Raw genomic sequence first — 22,697 nt, 5'->3', positions numbered from 1 at the left:
TACCATGTCTTCCCCAGTGATATTACCCACTATTATCACAACACATGTGTTGTACCATGTCTTCCCCAGTGATATTACCCAGGCACCACTGCAGCACCACTGCTGATTATTGTGTGACTTGTTAAGCTCATTTCTCCTCCTGAACCTTTTTAGACTTGGGGCCATAACAAAGGGGCTGAATACTTAATGATTCAAGACATTTCAGCTTTTCATTTTAAATACATTTTGTAAAGACTTCATAAAACATAATTCCACTTTGACATTATGGGGTGTTGTGTGTGTAGGACAGTGACCCCAAAACATCTGAATGAATCCATTTTAAATTCAGGCTTTGACACGACAAAATGTGGAACAATTCAAGGGGTGTGAATACTTTCTGAAGGCAAACCGAAAACCAAAATTGAGAGCTCTCCACTAAAGTTTTACAAACAATTAAATCCTTGAGGCGCCCGAAAATAATATTCAAAAGTTTGGTCCATGGACACAGAGGGGTTAAACACTAAAGTTACCATCCATCTAGTGAAGAGAGGAGAACCAGACAGTGGAAGTGTAAAGATAGCTAACAAACATTTGTATATTGCACTGTTCCGTACAATTGACCTTATTTTAGCGCCCCAAAAACATAACACTTCCAGGTTAACTGTAATATGAATACCAATGTAAAGCACCATTTCTCCCCTTTCCAGCTAAATCAATGAGGAGACCTTCAGGCTGCCCGCCTCTGCATGAATGAAGGCAATGAGCAGCCAGAGGAAAATACTGAGCATAGGGGTTGGCAATGTTCTGTAGTCAGTCATGATTGGCTCAGTGTTCTGTCACTCATGGAGACACTACGTCACCTCAACATCTACAGTGAGATCTCTAAAATTCAAGCCTATTGGGTGCTGCCATAGAGTTACATTAGTAGTGTCCAACCAAAAGGCTCAAGGTCATTGGCCACAGATAAAATGAACATCACGTTATATCTACCGTGGCTTTGATTGGATCATATCAGCATCATGTTATATCTACAGTAGCTTTGATTGGACTGATCATATCAACATCATGTTATATCTACAGTAGCTTTGATTGGACTGATCATATCAACATCATATTATATCTACAGTAGCTTTGATTGGACTGATCATATCAACATCATGTTATATCTACCGTAGCTTTGATTGGACTGATCATATCAACATCATGTTATATCTACAGTAGCTTTGATTGGATCATATCAACATCATGTTATATCTACAGTAGCTTTGATTGGACTGATCATATCAACATCATGTTATATCTACAGTAGCTTTGATTGGACTGATCATATCAGCATCATGTTATATCTACAGTAGCTTTGATTGGACTGATCATATCAGCATCATGTTATATCTACAGTAGCTTTGATTGGACTGATCATATCAGCATCATGTTATATCTACAGTAGCTTTGATTGGACTGATCATATCAGCATCATGTTATATCTACAGTAGCTTTGATTGGACTGATCATATCAACATCATGTTATATCTACCGTGGCTTTGATTGGACTGATCATATCAGCATCATGTTATATCTACATTAGCTTTGATTGGACTGATCATATCAGCATCATGTTATATCTACAGTGGCTTTGATTGGACTGATCATATCAGCATCATGTTATATCTACAGTGGCTTTGATTGGACTGATCATATCAGCATCATGTTATATCTACAGTGGCTTTGATTGGATCATATCAGCATCATGTTATATCTACCATGGCTTTGATTGGACTGATCATATCAGCATCATGTTATATCTACAGTAGCTTTGATTGGACTGATCATATCAGCATCATGTTATATCTACAGTAGCTTTGATTGGATCATAACAGCATCATGTTATATCTACAGTAGCTTTGATTGGACTGATCATATCAACATCATGTTATATCTACCGTGGCTTTGATTGGATCATATCAGCATTGTACTTTCAAAACCGTTGCAAAGCAAATCACTAGTCTGCTATTCAGTGAGAGGGGGTGTGGTCCAAGTCTTTTCCAATCACTAGTCTGCTATTCAGTGAGAGGGGGTGTGGTCCAAATCTTTTCCAATCACTAGTCTGCTATTCAGTGAGAGGGGGTCCAAGTCTTTCCAATCACTAGTCTGCTATTCAGTGAGAGGGGGTGTGGTCCAAGTCTTTTCCAATCACTAGTCTGCTATTCAGTGAGAGGGGGTCCAAGTCTTTTCCAATCACTAGTCTGCTATTCAGTGAGAGGTGGGGTCCAAGTCTTTTCCAATCACTAGTCTGCTATTCAGTGAGGGGGTGTGGTCCAAGTCTTTTCCAATCACTAGTCTGCTATTCAGTGAGAGGGGGTCCAAGTCTTTTCCCATCACTAGTCTGCTATTCAGTGAGAGGGGTCCAAGTCTTTTCCAATCACTAGCCTGCTATTCAGTGAGAGGGGGTCCAAGTCTTTTCCAGTCACTAGCCTGCTATTCAGTGAGAGGGGATCCAAGTCTTTTACAATCACTAGTCTGCTATTCAGTGAGAGGGGATCCAAGTCTTTTCCAATCACTAGTCTGCTATTCAGTGAGAGGGGTGTGGTCCAAGTCTTTTCCAATCACTAGTCTGCTATTCAGTGAGAGGGGATCCAAGTCTTTTCCAATCACTAGTCTGCTATTCAGTGAGAGGGTGTGTGGTCCAAATCTTTTCCAATCACTAGCCTGCTATTCAGTGAGAGGGGGTCCAAGTCTTTTCAAATCACTAGTCTGCTATTCAGTGAGAGGGGGTGTGGTCCAAGTCTTTTCCAATCTCTAGTCTGCTATTCAGTGAGAGGGGGTCCAAGTCTTTTCCAAGCTTAAAATGATAAACATTCCCCTGCAACACCATGGACCAGAAAAGGTTGAATACATTGGCCATGCTGTGACTTCTGCTGAGTTCAAAACAACTGGAAACGTGGAAATCTCAGATTTCAGTGAGTTCAAGACAACTGAAAAAAATAGCTCCAATTGAGAAAATAGGTCTTGAATCGTCATCCAACTATAAATTCTAAGTCGGGGACTCTGGCCTTTTCGAGAGCTCCGACCTGAAGATCAATTATGCTTTTTCAGAGTTCCAAGTTGTCTTGAAAGCACCATAAATCCAGAGAAGGCCAGACTTTGATGACAAAGTTCAATGACAAAATTTGCCCACAAGAATCGCCGCGCCGCCCCACCCTACACAGCCCTTATTTGAAGTGTTTCTACAATTCCCTATGGGAAAAATGGATGGTGGAAAAACTATTGGAACCATTTCCCTGTTTGACCGCTAGGTGTTATGGGTATTATGACACCTCCACTGTGGGGCTCTATAAAACTATTGGAACCATTTCCCTGTTTGACCGCTAGGTGTTATGGGTATTATAACACCTCCACTGTGGGGCTCTATAAAACTATTGGAACCATTTCCCTGTTTGACTGCTAGGTGTTATGGGTATTATGACACCTCCACTGTGGGGCTCTATAAAACTATTGGAACCATTTCCCTGTTTGACCGCTAGGTGTTATGGGTATTATGACACCTCCACTGTGGGGCTCTATAAAACTATTGGAACCATTTCCCTGTTTGACCGCTAGGTGTTATGGGTATTATGACACCTCCACTGTGGGGCTCTATAAAACTATTGGAACCATTTCCCTGTTTGACCGCTAGGTGTTATGGGTATTATGACACCTCCACTGTGGGGCTCTATAGATCAAATGAAACGGGAGAATCTAGAGAATGTAACAATATTAGTTTCATCTTGCTGTGATGTAACAATATTCACTGTGATGTAACAATATTCGCCTTGTAATGTAACAATATTCGCTGTGATGTAACAATATTCGCTGTGATGTAACAATATTCGCTGTGATGTAACAATGTTCACTGTGATGTAACAATATTCGCTGTGATGTTGATGACACCTCCAAAAAAAGAAAACAAAATAATTTCATAGAATTGAACTAAGACCACTTTCTCTTGGTCACAGACGGACAACAACACTTAGTGTTTCCAGCTGAAGATGTAATGAGTCTGAACACATTTGAATGGTGTCTCTGTGCCGCTCAGTTGACGTTTAGGAGAAAATATCAGACACTAAAATCTATCTTAGAACAGTAATATTTTACACATGAAGGTACCCAGAAGACTTCATTTCTGATCTATAAAAAAAACACACGTGAAAAAATTATGGATATAAACTCTTCATAAATTCTTAAACAAAATTGTATTCTCACCTCTTAACGTTGGTGTCATGTTCCGCAGAGAGACTCATTTTAGAGGCATGGCCGCCCTCCTCCCTCTCCCCAGAGAGACTAATTTTAGAGGCATGGCCGCCCTCCTCTCTCTCCCCAGAGAGACTAATTTTAGAGGCATGGCCGCCCTCCTCTCTCTCCCCAGAGAGACTAATTTTCGAGCAATGACCCCTAAAAAGAGATCCAACATGTCATTGAACTATAATACATGAATAAATATACAAATTGTAAAATATCCACAATATACGAATATATGAATATGTTTTTTCATTTTATTGCCTACGCCCAGTTAGCGCCATTTTGTATGATTGAACTGTCACGTAGCTTTCCCATGTGAAATGGACTGTTACATCTGAGTGTTTTACTGTCATTCACTAAACTAAAATTACACAATGCATTTAATTTCTCTTCACACTTTATAATAATCCCTGGGAAAAGTCTTACCTTGTAGCCTGAATTCACAACCAGAACATGTCAAGTCATTGAAATATTCTGCTGAGAGAGCACCTTGCTGATGACAAGTGGCTCTGTATCTTCAACTTTATACCAACTTTATACCAACATCCTACATGAATAACTCCTGGTAGGATCCTTACTATCCCAACTTCAACATTCTACCAACATCCTACATGAATAATTCCTGGTAGGATCCTTACTATCCCAACTTCAACATTCTACCAACATCCTACATGAATAATTCCTGGTAGGATCCTTACTATCCCAACTTCAACATTCTACCAACATCCTACATGAATAACCCCTGGTAGGATCCTTACTATCCCAACTTCAACATTCTACCAACATCCTACATGAATAACCCCTGGTAGGATCCTTACTATCCCAACTTCAACATTCTACCAACATCCTACATGAATAATTCCTGGTAGGATCCTTACCTTGTAGCCTGAATTCAAAACCAGAACATGTCAAGTCAGTGAGAGTTTCCTTTGTGTTGAGAAAGAAACCAAGGGAACAGTTTATTCACCTCCCCAATGTCAAGAAACTTTGTGTAATTTTTGTTACTGATTAATTTAGGACTCCATCAGCTCTGTTAAAGTTTAGTGGCTCTGACCCCATGTCAGCATCATCAGAAACCCAGTTTAACCTGTTTACCAGAAAAGCCTTGGGTTTACAATAACATCACTGTGTAGCTACTGCTTTCCTACAGTCAACTCCATATCTGACATGGTACAGGTGTCTTCTTTCTTTAAGCCCAGAACCATGTGTTTGAGGTGATACCTTTGTTTCAGAGGAGATTTGTTTAAGACTTCCAACAAACACTGTGTGACCCTGATTCAGACCACTGCATTTCAAGGTTAATCATTAACAACACTGTATGAACAACTAGCAGTCTCCAGGACCAGTGATTCAAGTCTGAGTTTCTGTCCCAAAGTGTCACCCTATTCCCTATATAGTGCACTACTTTGACCAGGGCCCATAGGGCTGTGTGGTGCATTATGGGGAATAGTAGTGCACTACTTTGACCAGAGCTCTATAACACCCTATTCCCTACATAGTGCACTACTTTATACCAGAGCTCTATAACACCCTATTCCCTACATACTGTAGTACACTACTTTGACCAGAGCTCTATAACACCCTATTCCCTACATACTGTAGTACACTACTTTGACTATTCCCTACATACTGTGGTACACTACTTTAGACCAGAGCTCTATAACACCCTATTCCCTACATAGTGTAGTGCACTACTTTGACCAGAGCTCTATAACACCCTATTCCCTACATAGTGTAGTGCACTACTTTGACCAGAGCTCTATAACACCCTATTCCCTACATAGTGTAGTGCACTACTTTGACCAGAGCTCTATTACACCCTATTCCCTACATAGTGCACTAGTTTGACCAGAGCTCTATAACACCCTATTGCCTACATAGTGCACTACTTTGACCAGAGTTCTATAAAAAAACAACCGTGAAGCTTACAGGGCAAAGAGCCACTAACAAAGTTAACTTCCCACACTGAAAGGAGGGAAATAAAGAAAAACATAGAAATAAAGAAACATAGAAAACAAAACATAGAATGCCCATGTCACGTCTGGTCAAGGTGGGTGGAATCAGGCGCAGAGAGCAGAAATGCGAATAATATAGTTTATTCTCCGGTGTACAAAACAACAGTAAAGAATAACCGGGAGAAAAACAAACAGCAAACACCGACAGACAAAACGAAATGACAAAATAACAATCCCGCACAAAACACAAGGGCGGGGCAACCTACATAAATACAGATACTAATTAACTAAACAACACACAGGTGAAACCAATTAGACAAAACCAACAGATACACGAAAAAAGGATCAGTAGTGGCTAATAGGACGGTGACGACGACCGCCGAATGGGCAGGAGAGCCAACTTCGGCGGAAGTCGTGACAGCCCACCCCAGTCACACCCTGACCAAACCAATCAGAGACAACGATAGACAGCTGTCCCTGAACCATACCCAGCCAAAACATAGAAATAAAGAAAGACAGAAAACAAAAAATAGAATGCCCACCCCACATCACACCCTGACCTAACCAATTAGAGACATAAAAAGGATGACTGAGGTGTTATCCAGTCTTCTCTCTCTATCTCTCTCTCTGCCACAATGATGGGATTGTTTTGTGACCATGAATGTAAGAATGACAAACTAACAAAACTGTTTATTTGTCTTCCTCTGGTGGTAGGTTGTGATAATGTCTGTAGTCTCTCCCTCTGTCTCTTCGCTCCTCTCTCCGCCTCCACACTCCCCTCTCTCTCACAAACATAGACTCTGACCTGCCCAATGAGCCAAACTGGTTAAAGGATCTATCGCTCACTCTCTCTCACTCCCTCTCTCTCTCTCCCCCCTCCCTCCCTCTCTCTCTCTCTCACTGTGTAGACCTGCCAGGCTGTTAGGTTAATGGACCATGGAAACCTACTGAGAATCTGCCATACAGAGTGAGATACAAATGAACATGATTAAAACTAAAAATACATTAAAACGTGTTGAACTCATTTCCATGTATGTTGTTCTGTTTCTGTTTACAGGACCAGAAATGGGATTCAACTGGGTCAATACAGTCAGAGAATTAACTATATATCCTAGACCTTATTCTATAGTCAATACAGTCAGAGAATTAACTATATATCCTAGACCTTATTCTATAGTCAATACAGTCAGAGAATTAACTATATATCCTAGACCTTATTCTATAGTCAATACAGTCAGAGAATTAACTATATATCCTAGACCTTATTCTATAGTCAATACAGTCAGAGAATTAACTATATATCCTAGACCTTATTCTATAGTCAATACAGTCAGAGAATTAACTATATATCCTAGACCTTATTCTATAGTCAATACAGTCAGAGAATTAACTATATATCCTAGACCTTATTCTATAGTCAATACAGTCAGAGAATTAACTATATATCCTCAACCTTATTCTATAGTCAATACAGTCAGAGAATTAACTATATATCCTAGACCTTATTCTATAGTCAATACAGTCAGAGAATTAACTATATATCCTAGACCTTATTCTATAGTCAATACAGTCAGAGAATTAACTATATATCCTAGACCTTATTCTATAGTCAATACAGTCAGAGAATTAACTATATATCCTAGACCTTATTCTATAGTCAATACAGTCAGAGAATTAACTATATATCCTAGACCTTATTCTATAGTCAATACAGTCAGAGAATTAACTATATATCCTAGACCTTATTCTATAGTCAATACAGTCAGAGAATTAACTATATATCCTAGACCTTATTCTATAGTCAATACAGTCAGAGAATTAACTATATATCCTCAACCTTATTCTATAGTCAATACAGTCAGAGAATTAACTATATATCCTAGACCTTATTCTATAGTCAATACAGTCAGAGAATTAACTATATATCCTAGACCTTATTCTATAGTCAATACAGTCAGAGAATTAACTATATATCCTAGACCTTATTCTATAGTCAATACAGTCAGAGAATTAACTATATATCCTAGACCTTATTCTATAGTCAATACAGTCAGAGAATTAACTATATATCCTAGACCTTATTCTATAGTCAATACAGTCAGAGAATTAACTATATATCCTCAACCTTATTCTATAGTCAATACAGTCAGAGAATTAACTATATATCCTCAACCTTATTCTATAGTCCATACAGTCAGAGAATTAACTATATATCCCAAACCTTATTCTATAGTCAATACAGTCAGAGAATTAACTATATATCCTAAACCTTATTCTATAGTCAATACAGTCAGAGAATTAACTATATATCCTAGACCTTATTCTATAGTCAATACAGTCAGAGAATTAACTATATATCCCAAACCTTATTCTATAGTCAATACAGTCAGAGAATTAACTATATATCCTAAACCTAATTCTATAGTCAATACAGTCAGAGAATTAACTATATATCCTAGACCTTATTCTATAGTCAATACAGTCAGAGAATTAACTATATATCCTCAACCTTATTCTATAGTCAATACAGTCAGAGAATTAACTATATATCCTAGACCTTATTCTATAGTCAATACAGTCAGAGAATTAACTATATATCCCAAACCTTATTCTATAGTCAATACAGTCAGAGAATTAACTATATATCCTCAACCTTATTCTATAGTCAATACAGTCAGAGAATTAACTATATATCCTCAACCTTATTCTATAGTCAATACAGTCAGAGAATTAACTATATATCCCAAACCTTATTCTATAGTCAATACAGTCAGAGAATTAACTATTTACATTTACATTTAAGTCATTTAGCAGACGCTCTTATCCAGAGCGACTTACAAATTGGTGAATTCACCTTTTGACAACTATATATCCTCAACCTTATTCTATAGTCAATACAGTCAGAGAATTAACTATATATCCTAAACCTTATTCTATAGTCAATACAGTCAGAGAATTAACTATATATCCTCAACCTTATTCTCAAGTCCATCCACATGCTGGCTTCAACCCAACCCAACACTAACCTAACCCTAAACCAACCCAACACTAACCCTAACCCAATCCTAATCCAACCCAACACTAACCTAACCCTAAACCAACCCTAACCCAACACTAACCTAACCCTAACCCAACTACATCCTTAACCCTAACCCAACCCAACACTAACCTAACCCTAAACCAACCCAACCAAACACTAACCTAACCCTAACCCAACTACATCCTTAACCCTAACCCAACCAAACACTAACCTAACTGTAGACAAGGCCCACAGAGTTGGTGGAATAATCCTTTAATTCATTGCCATTTACTCAGCTGAGCCAGGGGCGCTTTAATTAGGTCAGGTGGAAATGTCCGACAGATCTCAACTCCATAAAAGGAGGAAATTGCCATCGTCTGATCTCGCTGCGTTCTCTTCCTTAACTCCATCTGATCCAGAAGTTCTGTGCGTCCATGAATCCACGTAAGTTCACCGACTCGTACCTTTCATCTGAATTATCTGTGGCGATCGGGAGAGTGGGCCATTCAGTTATTGTTTATAGTCACCGCGGAGCGCGGCTTGGAGCGCACGCTTCAAACATATTGTGTAATGTGAATTGTCAATGATTACGTCCCTACGGATCCTCATAGGTTTTGGTTGGTCAGGGTGTGATCTGAGGGAGCATTCTATGTTGGATGTCTTGTTTGTCTATTTCTATGTCTGTCCTGATATGGTTCTCAATCAGAGGCAGGTGTTAGTCATTGTCTCTGATTGGGAACCATATTTAGGTAGCCTGGGTTTCACTGTGTGTTTGTGGGTGATTGTTCCTGTCTGTGTGTTTTGCACCAGATAGGGCTGTTTTCGTACGTTTGTTATTTTGTTTAATCGTGTATAGTTTCCCTATTAAATAAAATGAATCACAACTAGGCTGCATTTTGGTCCGCTCCTCCTTCCCACAACGAAAGCCGTGACAATCACCCACCACAACAGGACCAAGCGGCGTGGTAACGGGAAACAGCAAAGGCAGCAGCAGGAGCAGTGAAAAAAGGACTTTTGGACTTGGGAGGAAATCCTCGACGGGAGAGGACCCTGGGCTAAACCAGGGGAGTGTAGCCGCCCCAAGGAGCAACTAAAGGAAGAATGGACATGGGAGGAGGAATTATTGTGGAAGGACCCTGGGGATCAGCATGGAGAATATCGCCGTCCCATAGAAGAACTGGAGGCGGCGAGAGCTGAGGCGCTGGTATGAGGAGGCAGCGCGGCGACGCGGATGGAAGCCTGAGAGTCAGCCCCAAAAATGTCTTGGGGGGGAGGCTCACAGGGAGTATGGCGACGCTAGGTAGGAGACCTGCGCTAACTTCCTGTGGTTACCGGGGGGCTAGAGAGACCGGGCAGGCACCGTGTTATGCTGTGGTGCACACGTTGTCTCCAGTGCGGGTGCATAGCCCGGTGCGTTCTATTCCAGCTCCACGTATCGGCCGGGCTAGATTGAGCGTCGAGCCTAATGCCATGAAGCCGGCTCTACGCATCTGGTCCCCAGTGCGTCTCCTTGGGCCGGCTTACATGGCACCAGCCTTACGCTCGGTGTCCCCGGTTCGCCTGCATAGCCCAGTGCGGGCTATTCCACCTTGCCGCACTGGCAGAGCGACCGGGAGTATTCAACCAGGTAAGGTTGGGCAGGCTCGGTGCTTAAGAGCTCCAGTGCGCGTGCACGGTCCGGTCTACCCAGTACCACCTCCACACCCCAGCCCTCCGGTGGCAGCTCCCCGCACCAGGCTTCCTGTGCGTGTCCTCGGCCCAGTACCACCAGTGCCAGCACCACGCATCAGGCCTACTGTGCGCCTCGCCTCTCCTGCGCTGTTGGAGTCTCCCGCCTGTTTAGCGCTGCCAGAGCCTACCGCCTCTACAGCGTTGCTGGAGTCTCCTGCCCGTTTAGTGCAGCCAGAGCTGCCAGTCTGCATGGAGCAGCCAGAGCTGCCAGTCTGCATGGAGCAGCCGGAGCTGCCAGTCTGCAAGGAGCTGCCAGTCTGCAAGGAGCTGCCAGTCTGCATGGAGCAGCCAGAGCTGCCAGTCTGCAAGAAGCCGCCAGAGCTTCCAATCTGCATGGAGCAGCCAGAGCCGTCAGTCTGCCAGGACCCGCCAGTCAACCAGACTCTTCCAGATCCGCCAGACTCTTCCAGATCCGCCAGACTCTTCCAGATCCGCCAGACTCTTCCAGATCCGCCAGACTCTTCCAGATCCGCCAGTCAGCCAGACTCTTCCAGATCTGCCAGTCAGCCAGGATCTGCCAGAGCCTTCCTCCTCTCCGCTGCTGCCGGAGTCTCCCGCCTATCAGGCACTGCTGCCGGAGTCTCCCGCCTGTCAGGCGCTGCTGCCGGAGTCTGAGGAGCCCCTCTGTCCCGAGCTGCCCCTCTGTCCCGTGTTATTTAGTAGGGTTGCCATGTCTAGGAGGTCACGGAAGAGGACTTGGTGGGGGAGGACTACGGTGAAGTGGGGGCCACGTCCAGCACCGGAGCCGCCACCGCGGACAGATGCCCACCCAGACCCTCCCCGATAGGTTCAGGTTTTGCGGCCGGAGTCCGCACCTTGGGGAGCGTGCTGTCACACCCTGACCATAGTTTATTTTGTATGTTTTTGTTGGTCAGGGTGTGATCAGAGTGGGCATTCTATGTTGGATGTCTTGTTATTCTATTTCTATGTCTGTCCTGATAAGGTTTGGCTGCCTGAGGCGGTTCTCAATCAGAGGCAGGTGTTAGTCATTGTCTCTGATTGGGAACCATATTTAGGTAGCCTGGGTTTCAGTGTGTTTGTGGGTGATTGTTCCTGTCTCTGTGTTTTGCACCAGATAGGGCTGTTTTTGGTTTTCGTGCGTTTGTTATTTTGTTAGTTTAATCGTGTATAGTTTCCTTATTAAATAAAATGAATCACAACTACGCTGCATTTTGGTCCGCTCCTCCTTCCCACAACGAAAGCCGTGACATATATATTTGTATTGTATTCACTGTTTGTATTTCATGATTTATGATAAATAGTTACGAGCCGAAATGACTCGCGCATGATTACTATTGACTTCTTAATGAACTGTACTGTTGAATCCCTAAATTATGTTAATAATGAATTGATATAATTATGAATTTGATTGGATACATGTTATTGTTTCCTTTGTGATGCAGCACAGACTACTCAGTAAATATACCACTTTATGGTTAAAGGAATTCCTGCCTCAGTCTCATCCATTCCTGTCACATGACACGTGACCACCTGTTCACCTTCACTGTCAGTCATCCTACCTGTCCAGCTACCCACACAGATTCCACTAATCTTTCACACATGTACAGTTCCATTCACTTCATTCTAGCCCTTATTATTCATCCTCCCCTCACCAGCCTCCTCTGGTGGTCAGTGGGCACAGCATGGTTGGGGTCAATTTCAATCATTTAGGAAGGTTAACCTAATTAAGAAGCATTGAAGGGAATTGGAATGTTAGTGTACTTCCTGAATTGAATGGAGAACCTCTAGTGACTACAGGCTATAGACTACACTGCTCAGTTAGAGTAATATCTAGTCCACTCAGTGTATAACCTGTAGACTACACTGCTCAGTTAGAGTCCGTCTTAAGTTAACTAGTGACTCCCCATCCCGCATGCGGGAGCGTAATCATCGCCTGACACTAATTAGCATAACGCAACGGACATAAATATTCCTAGAAAATATTCCTATTCATGAAAATCACAAATGAAATATATTGAGACACAGCTTAGCCTTTTGTTAATCACCCTGTCATCTCAGATTTTCAAAATATGCTTTACAGCCAAAGCTAGACAAGCATTTGTGTAAGTTTATCGATAGCCTAGCATAGCATTTTGTCCAGCTAGCATCAGGTAACTTGGTCACAAATCAGAAAAGCAATCAAATTAAATCGTTTACCTTTGAGCTTTGGATTTTTTCACTCACGAGACTCCCAGTTAGATAGCAAATGTTCCTTTTTTCCAAAAATATTATTTTGTAGGCGAAATAGCTCCATTTGTTCTTCACGTTTGGCTGAGAAGTCGACCGGAAATTGTGGTCACGACTATGCCGAAAAATATTCTAAATTAGCTCCATAATATCCACAGAAACATGGCAAACGTTGTTTATAATCAATCCTCAAGGTGATTTTCAAATATCTATTCGATAATATATCCACCGGGACAATTCGTTTTTCAGTAGGACCGATTGGAATAAGGGCTACCTCTGTATTTTACGCAAGAATCCCTCTGAGCCATCAGGTGACCACTTACACAATGTAGCCATATACATTAGAGGCATGTATATCCTGATAGAATCACTCAGAGCATCAGGTGACCACTATATACAGTGCCTTGCGGAAGTATTTGGCCCCCTTGAACTTTGCGACCTTTTGCCACATTTCAGGCTTCAAACATAGATATAAAACTGTATTTTTTTGTGAAGAATCAACAAGTGGGACACAATCATGAAGTGGAACGACATTTATTGGATATTTCAAACTTTTTTAACAAATCAAAAACTGAAAAATTGGGCGTGCAAAATTATTCAGCCCCCTTAAGTTAATACTTTGTAGCGCCACCTTTTGCTGCGATTACAGCTGTAAGTCGCTTGGGGTATGTCTCTATCAGTTTTGCACATCGAGAGACTGAAATTTTTTCCCATTCCTCCTTGCAAAACAGCTCGAGCTCAGTGAGGTTGGATGGAGAGCATTTGTGAACAGCAGTTTTCAGTTCTTTCCACAGATTCTCGATTGGATTCAGGTCTGGACTTTGACTTGGCCATTCTAACACCTGGATGTTTATTTTTGAACCATTCCATTGTAGATTTTTGTCATGAGACATTTCAATCTCAATGATGATAACAATCACTATAGCTTTGACCAATTTCCCCCAGGTTGTAAAGCTAGGGTTAATAAGAATTAGGCAAAGACTCAGATTCTGCAAAAGGTTCGTTGTAGTTTATTCATGAGAGCTCTAAAAATAATATAATGCTCATAGCCATTTCTATAACTCCTACAAGCACCTACAAGTCTACAAGCACATCTGTTCCTCCCTGGGTGGAGGAACTTTATCTCTTATTATTACTTTAAACATATACATTCACTTATCACTAACAGGCCAGATACAGTAGGTTATAAACACACCCTGTTATTTCACTATTTAACCAGAACTGACTAACATGTCAGACTAACAGTAGGTTATAAACACACAATAATACACCATGTTGTTTCACTATTTACCCAGTTATTTAACTGACTAACAGACCAGATACAGTAGGTTATAAACACATGATATTATTTAACTATTTAACCAGATATTCAACTGACTAACACACAATAACATCATGTTGTTTCACTATTTAACCAGATAGTCAACTGACTGTAACGTTCTGTGCTTCACGGAAACATGGCTCACTGGAGAGACGCTATCCGAAGCGGTGCAGCCAACGGGTTTCTCCACGCATCGCGCCGACAGAAACAAACACCTTTCTGGTAAGAAGAGGGGTGGGGGTGTATGCCTTATGGCTAACGAAGCATGGTGCGATGAAAGAAACATACAGGAACTCAAATCCTTCTGTTCACCTGATTTAGAATTCCTCACATTCAAATGTAGACCGCATTATGTACCAAGAGAATTCTCTTCGATTATAATCACAGCCGTATATATCCCCCCCAAGCAGACACATCGATGGCTCTGAACGAACTTTATTTAACTCTTTGCAAACTGGAAACCATTTATCCGGAGGCTGCATTCATAGTTGCTGGAGATTTTAACCTCTTACACTTATGGTGGCGCTATTTCATTTTTGGAAGAAAAACGTTCCCGTTTTAAACAAGATATTTTGTCGCAAAAAGATGCTCGACTATGCATATAATTGCTACTGTTCGAAAGAAAACACTCTGACGTGTCCAGAAATACAAATATCTTCTCTGTGCGTGCCCTTTAACGTGAGCTTCAGGCAAAACCAAGATGACTTGGCATCCAGGAAATGACAAGGATTTTTGAGGCTCTGTCTTTCATGATCTCCTTATATGGCTGTGAACGCAAGAGGAATGAGTCTGCCCTTTCTGTCGTTTCCCCAAGGTGTCCGCAGCATTGTGACGTATTTGTAGGCAGATTGTTGGAAGATTGACCATAAGAGACCACATTTACCACGTGTCCGCCCGGTGTCCTGCGCCGAAATTGGTGCGCAAAAGTCACCTGCCAGTATTTTTCCATGGGGCACAGAGAGAGAAGCAAGCTTCCACGAACTGCATGTCAATGAAGAGATATGTGAAAAAACACCTTGAGGATTGATTCCAAACAACGTTTGCCATGTTTCGGTCGATATTATGTAGTTAATCCGGAAAAGTTTCACGTTGTAGGTGACTGCATTTTCGGTTCGTTTCGGTAGCCAGGCGCAATGTAGAAAACGGAACGATTTCTCCTACACACAGACGCTTTCAGGAAACACTGCGCATTTGGTATGTGGCTGGGAGTCTCCTCATTGAAAACATCAGAAGCTCTTCAAAGGTAAATTATTTTATTTATTTGGTTATCTGGCTTTTGTGAAAATGTTGCGTGCTACATGCTACACAAAATGCTATGCTAGCTTTGCATACTCTTACACAAATTAGTCAATTTCTATGGTTCAAAAGCATATTTTGAAAATCTGAGATGACAGTGTTGTTAAGAAAAGGCTAAGCTTGAGAGCAAACGCATTATTTTAATTTTATTTGCGATTTTCAGAAATCGTTAACGTTGCGTTATGCTAATGAGCCTGAGGCTTAGTCACAATCCCGGATCCGGGATGGGGAGTTTCAAGAGGTTAACAAGGCTAATCTGAAAACAAGACTCCCTAAATTTTATCAGCATATCGACTGCGCAACCAGGGGTGGAAAAACCTTGGATCACTGTTACTCTAACTTCCGCGACGCATATAAGGCCCTGCCCCGCCCCCCCTTTCGGAAAAGCTGACCACGACTCCATTTTGCTGATACCTGCCTACAGACAAAAACTAAAAAAAGAAGCTCCCACGCTGAGGTCTGTCCAACGCTGGTCCGACCAAGCTGACTCCACACTCCAAGACTGCTTCCATCACGTGGACTGGGACATGTTTCAATAGCGTCAGATAACAACATTGATGAATACGCTGATTCGGTGTGCGAGTTCATTAGAACGTGCGTTGAAGATGTCGTTCCCATAGCAACGATTAAAACATTCCCTAACCAGAAACCGTGGATTGATGGCAGCATTTGCGTGAAACTGAAAGCGCGAACCACTGCTTTCAATCAGGGCAAGGTGTCTGGTAACATTACTGAATACAAACAGTGCAGCTATTCCCTCCGTAAGGCTATCAAACAAGCTAAGCGTCAGTACAGAGACAAAGTAGAATCTCAATTCAACGGCTCAGACACGAGGCATGTGGCAGGGACTACAGTCAATCACGGACTACAGGAAGAAATCCAGCCCAGTCACGGACCAGGATGTATTGCTCCCAGGCAGACTAAATATCTTTTTTGCCCGCTTTGAGGACAATACAGTGCCACTGACACGGCCTGCAACGGAAACATGCGGTCTCTCCTTCACTGCAGCCGATGTGAGTAAAACATTTAAACGTGTTAACCCTCGCAAGGCTGCAGGCCCAGACGGCATCCCCAGACGCGCCCTCAGAGCATGCGCAGACCAGCTGGCTGGTGTGTTTACGGACATATTCAATCAATCCCTATACCAGTCTGCTGTTCCCACATGCTTCAAGAGGGCCACCATTGTTCCTGTTCCCAAGAAAGCTAAGGTAACTGAGCTAAACGACTACCGCCCCGTAGCACTCAGTGTTATGCAGTGGTGCGCACGGTGTCCCCAGTGCGGGTGCATAGCCCAGTGCGGGTGCATAGCCCGGTGCGGTATATTTCAGCTCCGCGTATCGGCCGGGCTAGATTGAGCGTCGAGCCAAATGCCATGAAGCCGGCTCTACGCATCCGGTCTCCAGTGCGTCTCTTTGGGCCGGCTTACATGGCACCAGCCTTGCGCTCGGTGTCTCCGGTTCGCCTACATAGCCCAGTGCGGGCTATTTCTCCTCACAGCACTGGCAGGGCAACCAAGAGTATTGAACCAGGTAAGGTTGGGCAGGCTCGGTGCTCAAGAGCTCCAGTGCGCCTGCACGGTCTGGTCTATCCAGAACCACCTCCACACCCCAGCCCTCCAGTAGCAGCTCCCCGCACTAGGCTTCCTGTGCGTGTCCTCGGCCCAATACCACCAGTGCCAACACCACGCATCAGGCCTTCAGTGCGCCTCGCCTGTTCAGCGCAGCCAGCGCTTTCTCCCTCTCCTGCGCTGTCGGAGTCTCACGCCTGTTCAGCGGTTCTAGAGCCTTCCTCCTCTACCGCGCTGACGGAGCCTCCTGCCTGTATAGAGCAGCCTGAGCTGCCAGAGCTGTCAGTCTGCATGGAGCAGCTAGTCTGCATGGAGCTGCCAGTCTGCATGAAGCAGCCAGAGCTGCCAGTCTGCATGGAGCTGCCAGTCTGCATGGAGCTGCCAGTCTGCAAGGAGCTGCCAGTCTGCAAGGAGCTGCCAGTCTGCATGGAGCTGCCAGTCTGCATGGAGCTGCCAGTCTGCAAGGAGCTGCCAGTCTGCATGGAGCCGCCAGAGCTGTCAGTCAGTATGGAGCAGCCAGAGCCGCCAGTCTGCCAGACTCTTCCAGATCCGCCAGTCTGCCAGACTCTTCCAGATCCGCCAGACAGCCAGACTCTTCCAGATCCGCCAGACTCTTCCAGATCCGTCAGACAGCCAGACTCTTCCAGATCAGCCAGACTCTTCCAGATCCGCCAGTCGGCCAGACTCTTCCAGATCCGCCAGTCGGCCAGACTCTTCCAGATCCGCCAGTCGGCCAGACTCTTCCAGATCCGCCAGTCGGCCAGACTCTTCCAGATCCGCCAGTCGGCCAGGATCCGCCAGTCGGCCAGGATCTGCCGGATTCAACTGCCTGGCTGGGCTTCTTCTCAGTACTGGGCTTCTTCTCAGTACTGGGCTTCTTCTCAGTCCCGAGCTGCCCCTCAGTCCCGAGCTGCCCCTCAGTCCCGAGCTGCCCCTCAGTCCCGAGCTGCTCCTCTGTTATGTAGGGTTCTGGATGAGGACTATTCGGCCATGGTCGGCGGCGAGGGTGGATTATCCCAGGACGCGAAGGGGAGGAACAATGACATTTATGAAGTGGGGTCCACATCCGGAGCCGGAACCGCCACCATGGACAGACGCCCACCCGGACCCTCCCTATGGTTTTGAGGTTACGTTCGGGAGTCCGCACCTTAGGGGGGTTCTGTCACGCCTTAGTCTTAGTATTTTGTGTTTTAGTTTATTAGTTAGTCAGGCCAGGGTGTGACATGGGTTTATTGTTTGTTGTATTCTTTGTGGGGTTCTTTAGTTATAGTGATTGTAGTTGATTAGGGTGTGTGTTGATTAGGTTTGGCTGCCTGAGGCGGTTCTCAATCAGTCAGGTGATTCTCGTTGTCTCTGATTGGGAACCGTATTTAGGTAGCCTGGGGTTCGCTTTGTATTTCGTGGGTGATTGTTCCTGTCTCTGTGTTAGTTTCACCAGTCAGGTAATAGGTTTCACGTTCCGTTTGTTGTTTTGTATTTATTAGTTTCATGTATAGTTCGTTTGTTTCACCAATTAAACATGAGTAACCAACACGCTGCATTTCGGTCCGACTCTCGACAAAAGAAGAATGTCGTTACACTACAGGTTATACACTGAGTGGACTAGATATTACTCTAACTGAGCAGTGTAGCCTACAGGTTATACACTGAGTGGACTAGATATTACTCTAACTGAGCAGTGTAGTCTACAGGTTATACACAGAGTGGACTAGATATTACTCTAACTGAGCAGTGTAGTCTACAGGTTATACACTGAGTGGACTAGATATTACTCTAACTGAGCAGTGTAGCCTACAGGTTACACTGAGTGGACTAGATATTACTCTCACTGAGCAGTGTAGTCTATAGGTTATACACTGAATGGACTAGATATTACTCTAACTGAGCAGTGTAGTCTACATGTTATACACTGAGTGGACTAGAAATGAAGGACACCCTCCTAACATTGAGTTCCACAGGGATGATGACCCATGTTGACTCCAATGCTTCCCACAGTTGTCAAGTTAGCTGGATGTCCTTTGGGTGGTGGAACATGAGCGTGAAAACCCAGCAGTGTTGCAGTTCTTGACACAAACCAGTGCGCCTGGCACCTACTACCATACCCCGTTCAAAGGCACTTAAAACTTTTGTCTTGCTCATTCACCCTCTGAATGACACACATACACAATCCATGTCTCTATTGTCTCCAGGCTTAAAAATCCTTCTTTAAAACTTCTCTAGGATCGGGGGCAGCATTTTCACTTTGGATGAATAGCGTGCCCAGAGTGAACTACCTGCTACTCTGTCCCAGATGCTAATATATGCATATTATTATTACTATTGGATATAAAACACTCTGACGTTTCTAAAACTGTTTGAATGATGTCTGTGAGTATAACAGAACTCATATGGCAGGCAAACACCTGAGAAAAAATCCAAACAGGAAGTGAGAATTCTGAGGCTGGTTGATTTTCAACTGATCGCCTATTCAAATCCCAGTAAGATATGGATCTGTTTGCACTGCCTACGCCTTCCACTAGATGTCAACAGTCTGTAGAACATTGAACGAAGCCTCTACTGTGATGTGGGGCTGGATGGGAGGTGTTTGAGTCAGTGGTCTGGCAGAGAGCCAGTTCCTGGTCATGCGAATTCCACATGATATCGCCTTGCGTTCCATTACATCTGTAGACACAAAGGAATTCTCAGGTTGGAACGTTATTGAATATTTATGATAACAACATCTTGAAGATTGATTCTCTACATAGTTTGACAAGTTTATTCGACCTGTAATAACTTTTTGAAGTTTTCATCCGACGTTTGCCTGGACCTGCGCGAGTAGCTACTTTTTTTAAATTAATGGACATTATCAAACAAAATAAAAATGTATTGTGGAAGTAACATTCTTGGGAGCGCATTCTGATGAAGATCATCAAAGGTAAGGGAATATTTATGATGTAATTTCGTATTTCTGGAGGAGAAATGTTGTTTATCTCAGATTATTGCATGGTTTGCTTTTTCCGTAAAGTTATTTTTAAATCTGACACAGCCGTTGCACTAAGAACAAGTGTATCTTTAATTCTATGTAAAACATGTATCATCAATCAAAGTTTATGATGAGTATTTCTGTTATTTGACGTGGCTCTCTGTAATTTCTCCGGATATTTTGGAGGCATTTCTGAACATGGCGCCAATGTAAACTGAGATTTGTGGATATAAATATATATAAATATCCACATTATCGAACTAAACATACATGTATTGTGGAACATGAAGTCCTATGAATGTCATCTGATGAAGAGCATCAAAGGTTATGGATCTATATTTCTGCTTTTTTGCGACTCCTATCTTTGTCTGGGAAAATGGCTGTGTTTTTCTGTGGCTGTGTACTGACCTAACATAATCATTTGGTGGCGTTCGCCATAAATCCTTTTTGAAATCATGAGAGTTATGAGAGAACCCCCACATCACTAGCTTCTCTTTATTCAACCTGCCATCTAAAACAGTATAAAACAAGATGATAAACAGAGGATCCACCTAAAACAAGATGATCAACAGAGGATCCATCTAAAACAGTATAAAACAAGATGATAAACAGAGGATCCATCCAAAACAGTATAAAACAAGATGATAAACAGAGGATCCATCTAAAACAGTATAAAACAAGATGATAAACAGAGGATCCATCTAAAACAGTATAAAACAAGATGATAAACAGAGGATCCATCTAAAACAGTATAAAACAAGTGCAGTATGTTCTGAGATCACATTGGTATTTTAACGGTCCTGGGTCAAGGTCCTCACAATTATAGGAAGAAGCGCATGTGTGTGTGTCCTGTGTGTGTGTGTTTGTCCAGTGTGTGTGTGTTTATCCAGTGTGTTTGTGTGTGTCCACTGTGTTTGTGTGTGTCCACTGTGTTTGTGTGTGTATCCAGCGTGTGTGTGTGTGTGTTTGTCCAGTGTATGCCAATGTGTGTGTTTGAGTAGTGTGTGTGTGTATCACTGACAGAGGGACACTGAGTCGCCAACACTAAACCCTGGATAGAGGGGTTCAGTGAATGTGGAGGTGAATGTGTACAGGTGGGTCAGTGTGTCAGAGGAGGCTCTATAGAAGGACAGAGTGCCGGCTGGCCAGTCCAGATACACTCCTACTCTGTGGGAGCTGGAGGAGGGGACGTCTATGATAGTGTGATTATTATTGTGCCTAGCAATGTGACTGTTGTCAGAGCAGAACAGACACCATGACTTGTCATTGTATCCAAGACAACAGTCATCACCCCATCCTCTCCTGTTGATTCCTTTATATGTCACTCCTATAACAGCCCCTCTCCCACTCCACTCTACCTCCCAGTAACAGCGCCCAGTCAGACCCTCTCTACACAGCACCTGTCCACAGCCCTCAAATCTCTCTGGGTGATCAGGATACGGCTGCTTCTCTGTCCTACATGTCACCTTTCTGTTCTCCTCAGACAGAGAGAGGAGTCTGTTTACTGTGTTTGGGTCCAGTGTGAGATCACAGACATCTGATGGATGAAACCAGACACAATATTAGAAATCATCATCATTCACATTAGAATGTTAACTCACTTTTCACTAATTCATTTAATGTAGATGTTTCTAAGTATCAAAAGGAGAAGTTAAGGTAACTTGAGACTTGTTGAATGATCATATGTTATACTGTATGGTAATATAAAACACACTAATTCACATTAATTACACATACACACACAGTCAAATCAACTCTTTGTAAACGTTGGTGTCCCTGATTTCTGCTTCTGTAGAACTACAGCTGATATTTAATATGACCAAGTCAGTAATGATGATGGTCTTTGACTTAACTTGAATTTAGACTTATTCTTAGTCATATTCTTCACAGCAGTCAACACTCACATTTTCTAAGCCCAGGTTTCATTGTGTTCTCTCCACCATGTTCCACACTGTAGCGGTAAGCAGAAGAACAGACAGTCATTGAGGGATACACCTGAACTCTCTCACACACACACACGACACACGCGGATATACAGCATATAACTTCAAGCAAATGTTTGTCTGTGTGTGTGTGGGTGTCCTGTGGTATAATTCTGTCCAAGTGGTGGTCAGAATGTTTGTCTTAACCAGCCTGATAAGTCCAACATGTCTGATATGAACATTGACATAAACCCTCTACATACTTGAGTTTCTCCAGTCTGCAGTGTGGATCCTCCAGTCCAGCAGAGAGCAGTCTGACTCCTGAGTCTCCTGGGTGATTGAAGCTCAGGTCCAGCTCTCTCAGGTGTGAGGGGTTTGATCTCAGAGCTGAGACCAGAGAAGCACAGCCTTCCTCTGTGACTAGACAGCCTGACAGCCTGCAAAGAGTCAAATCATATTAAAATCACACTGATATTATTTGGT

The 22,697-nt window shown here is 43.1% G+C and overlaps 1 protein-coding gene, 1 long non-coding RNA gene and 1 pseudogene across 2 annotated transcripts in view; all 3 read right to left on the bottom strand.

Moving 5' to 3' along the window:
- Window positions 1-5,207, bottom strand: part of LOC135535064 (uncharacterized) — a 33,682-nt gene extending 28,475 nt beyond the window's left edge. The window contains exons 1-2 of the long non-coding RNA XR_010454804.1: window positions 5,133-5,207; window positions 4,219-4,407 (exon numbers count right to left, since the gene is read on the bottom strand). This is a non-coding gene — a long non-coding RNA (uncharacterized LOC135535064). The remainder of the gene's footprint in view (window positions 1-4,218; window positions 4,408-5,132) is intronic.
- The window catches only part of LOC135535059 (NLR family CARD domain-containing protein 3-like), a 126,407-nt pseudogene that overhangs the window by 38,950 nt on the left and 64,760 nt on the right, over window positions 1-22,697 (bottom strand).
- LOC135535052 (E3 ubiquitin-protein ligase TRIM39-like) overlaps window positions 20,768-22,697 on the bottom strand; it is a 63,505-nt gene continuing 61,575 nt past the window's right edge. Inside the window, exons 3-5 of the mRNA XM_064961783.1 lie at window positions 22,478-22,651; window positions 22,197-22,243; window positions 20,768-21,829 (exon numbers count right to left, since the gene is read on the bottom strand). Of these exons, the coding sequence (XP_064817855.1) occupies window positions 21,306-21,829; window positions 22,197-22,243; window positions 22,478-22,651 (745 nt within the window). The 3' untranslated portion in view covers window positions 20,768-21,305. The remainder of the gene's footprint in view (window positions 21,830-22,196; window positions 22,244-22,477; window positions 22,652-22,697) is intronic.

The sequence above is a fragment of the Oncorhynchus masou genome, unplaced genomic scaffold (assembly GCF_036934945.1).
Source record: "Oncorhynchus masou masou isolate Uvic2021 unplaced genomic scaffold, UVic_Omas_1.1 unplaced_scaffold_439, whole genome shotgun sequence".
Classification (NCBI taxonomy): Eukaryota; Metazoa; Chordata; class Actinopteri; order Salmoniformes; family Salmonidae; genus Oncorhynchus; species Oncorhynchus masou.
This window is presented reverse-complemented; position numbering and strand designations above follow the sequence as displayed.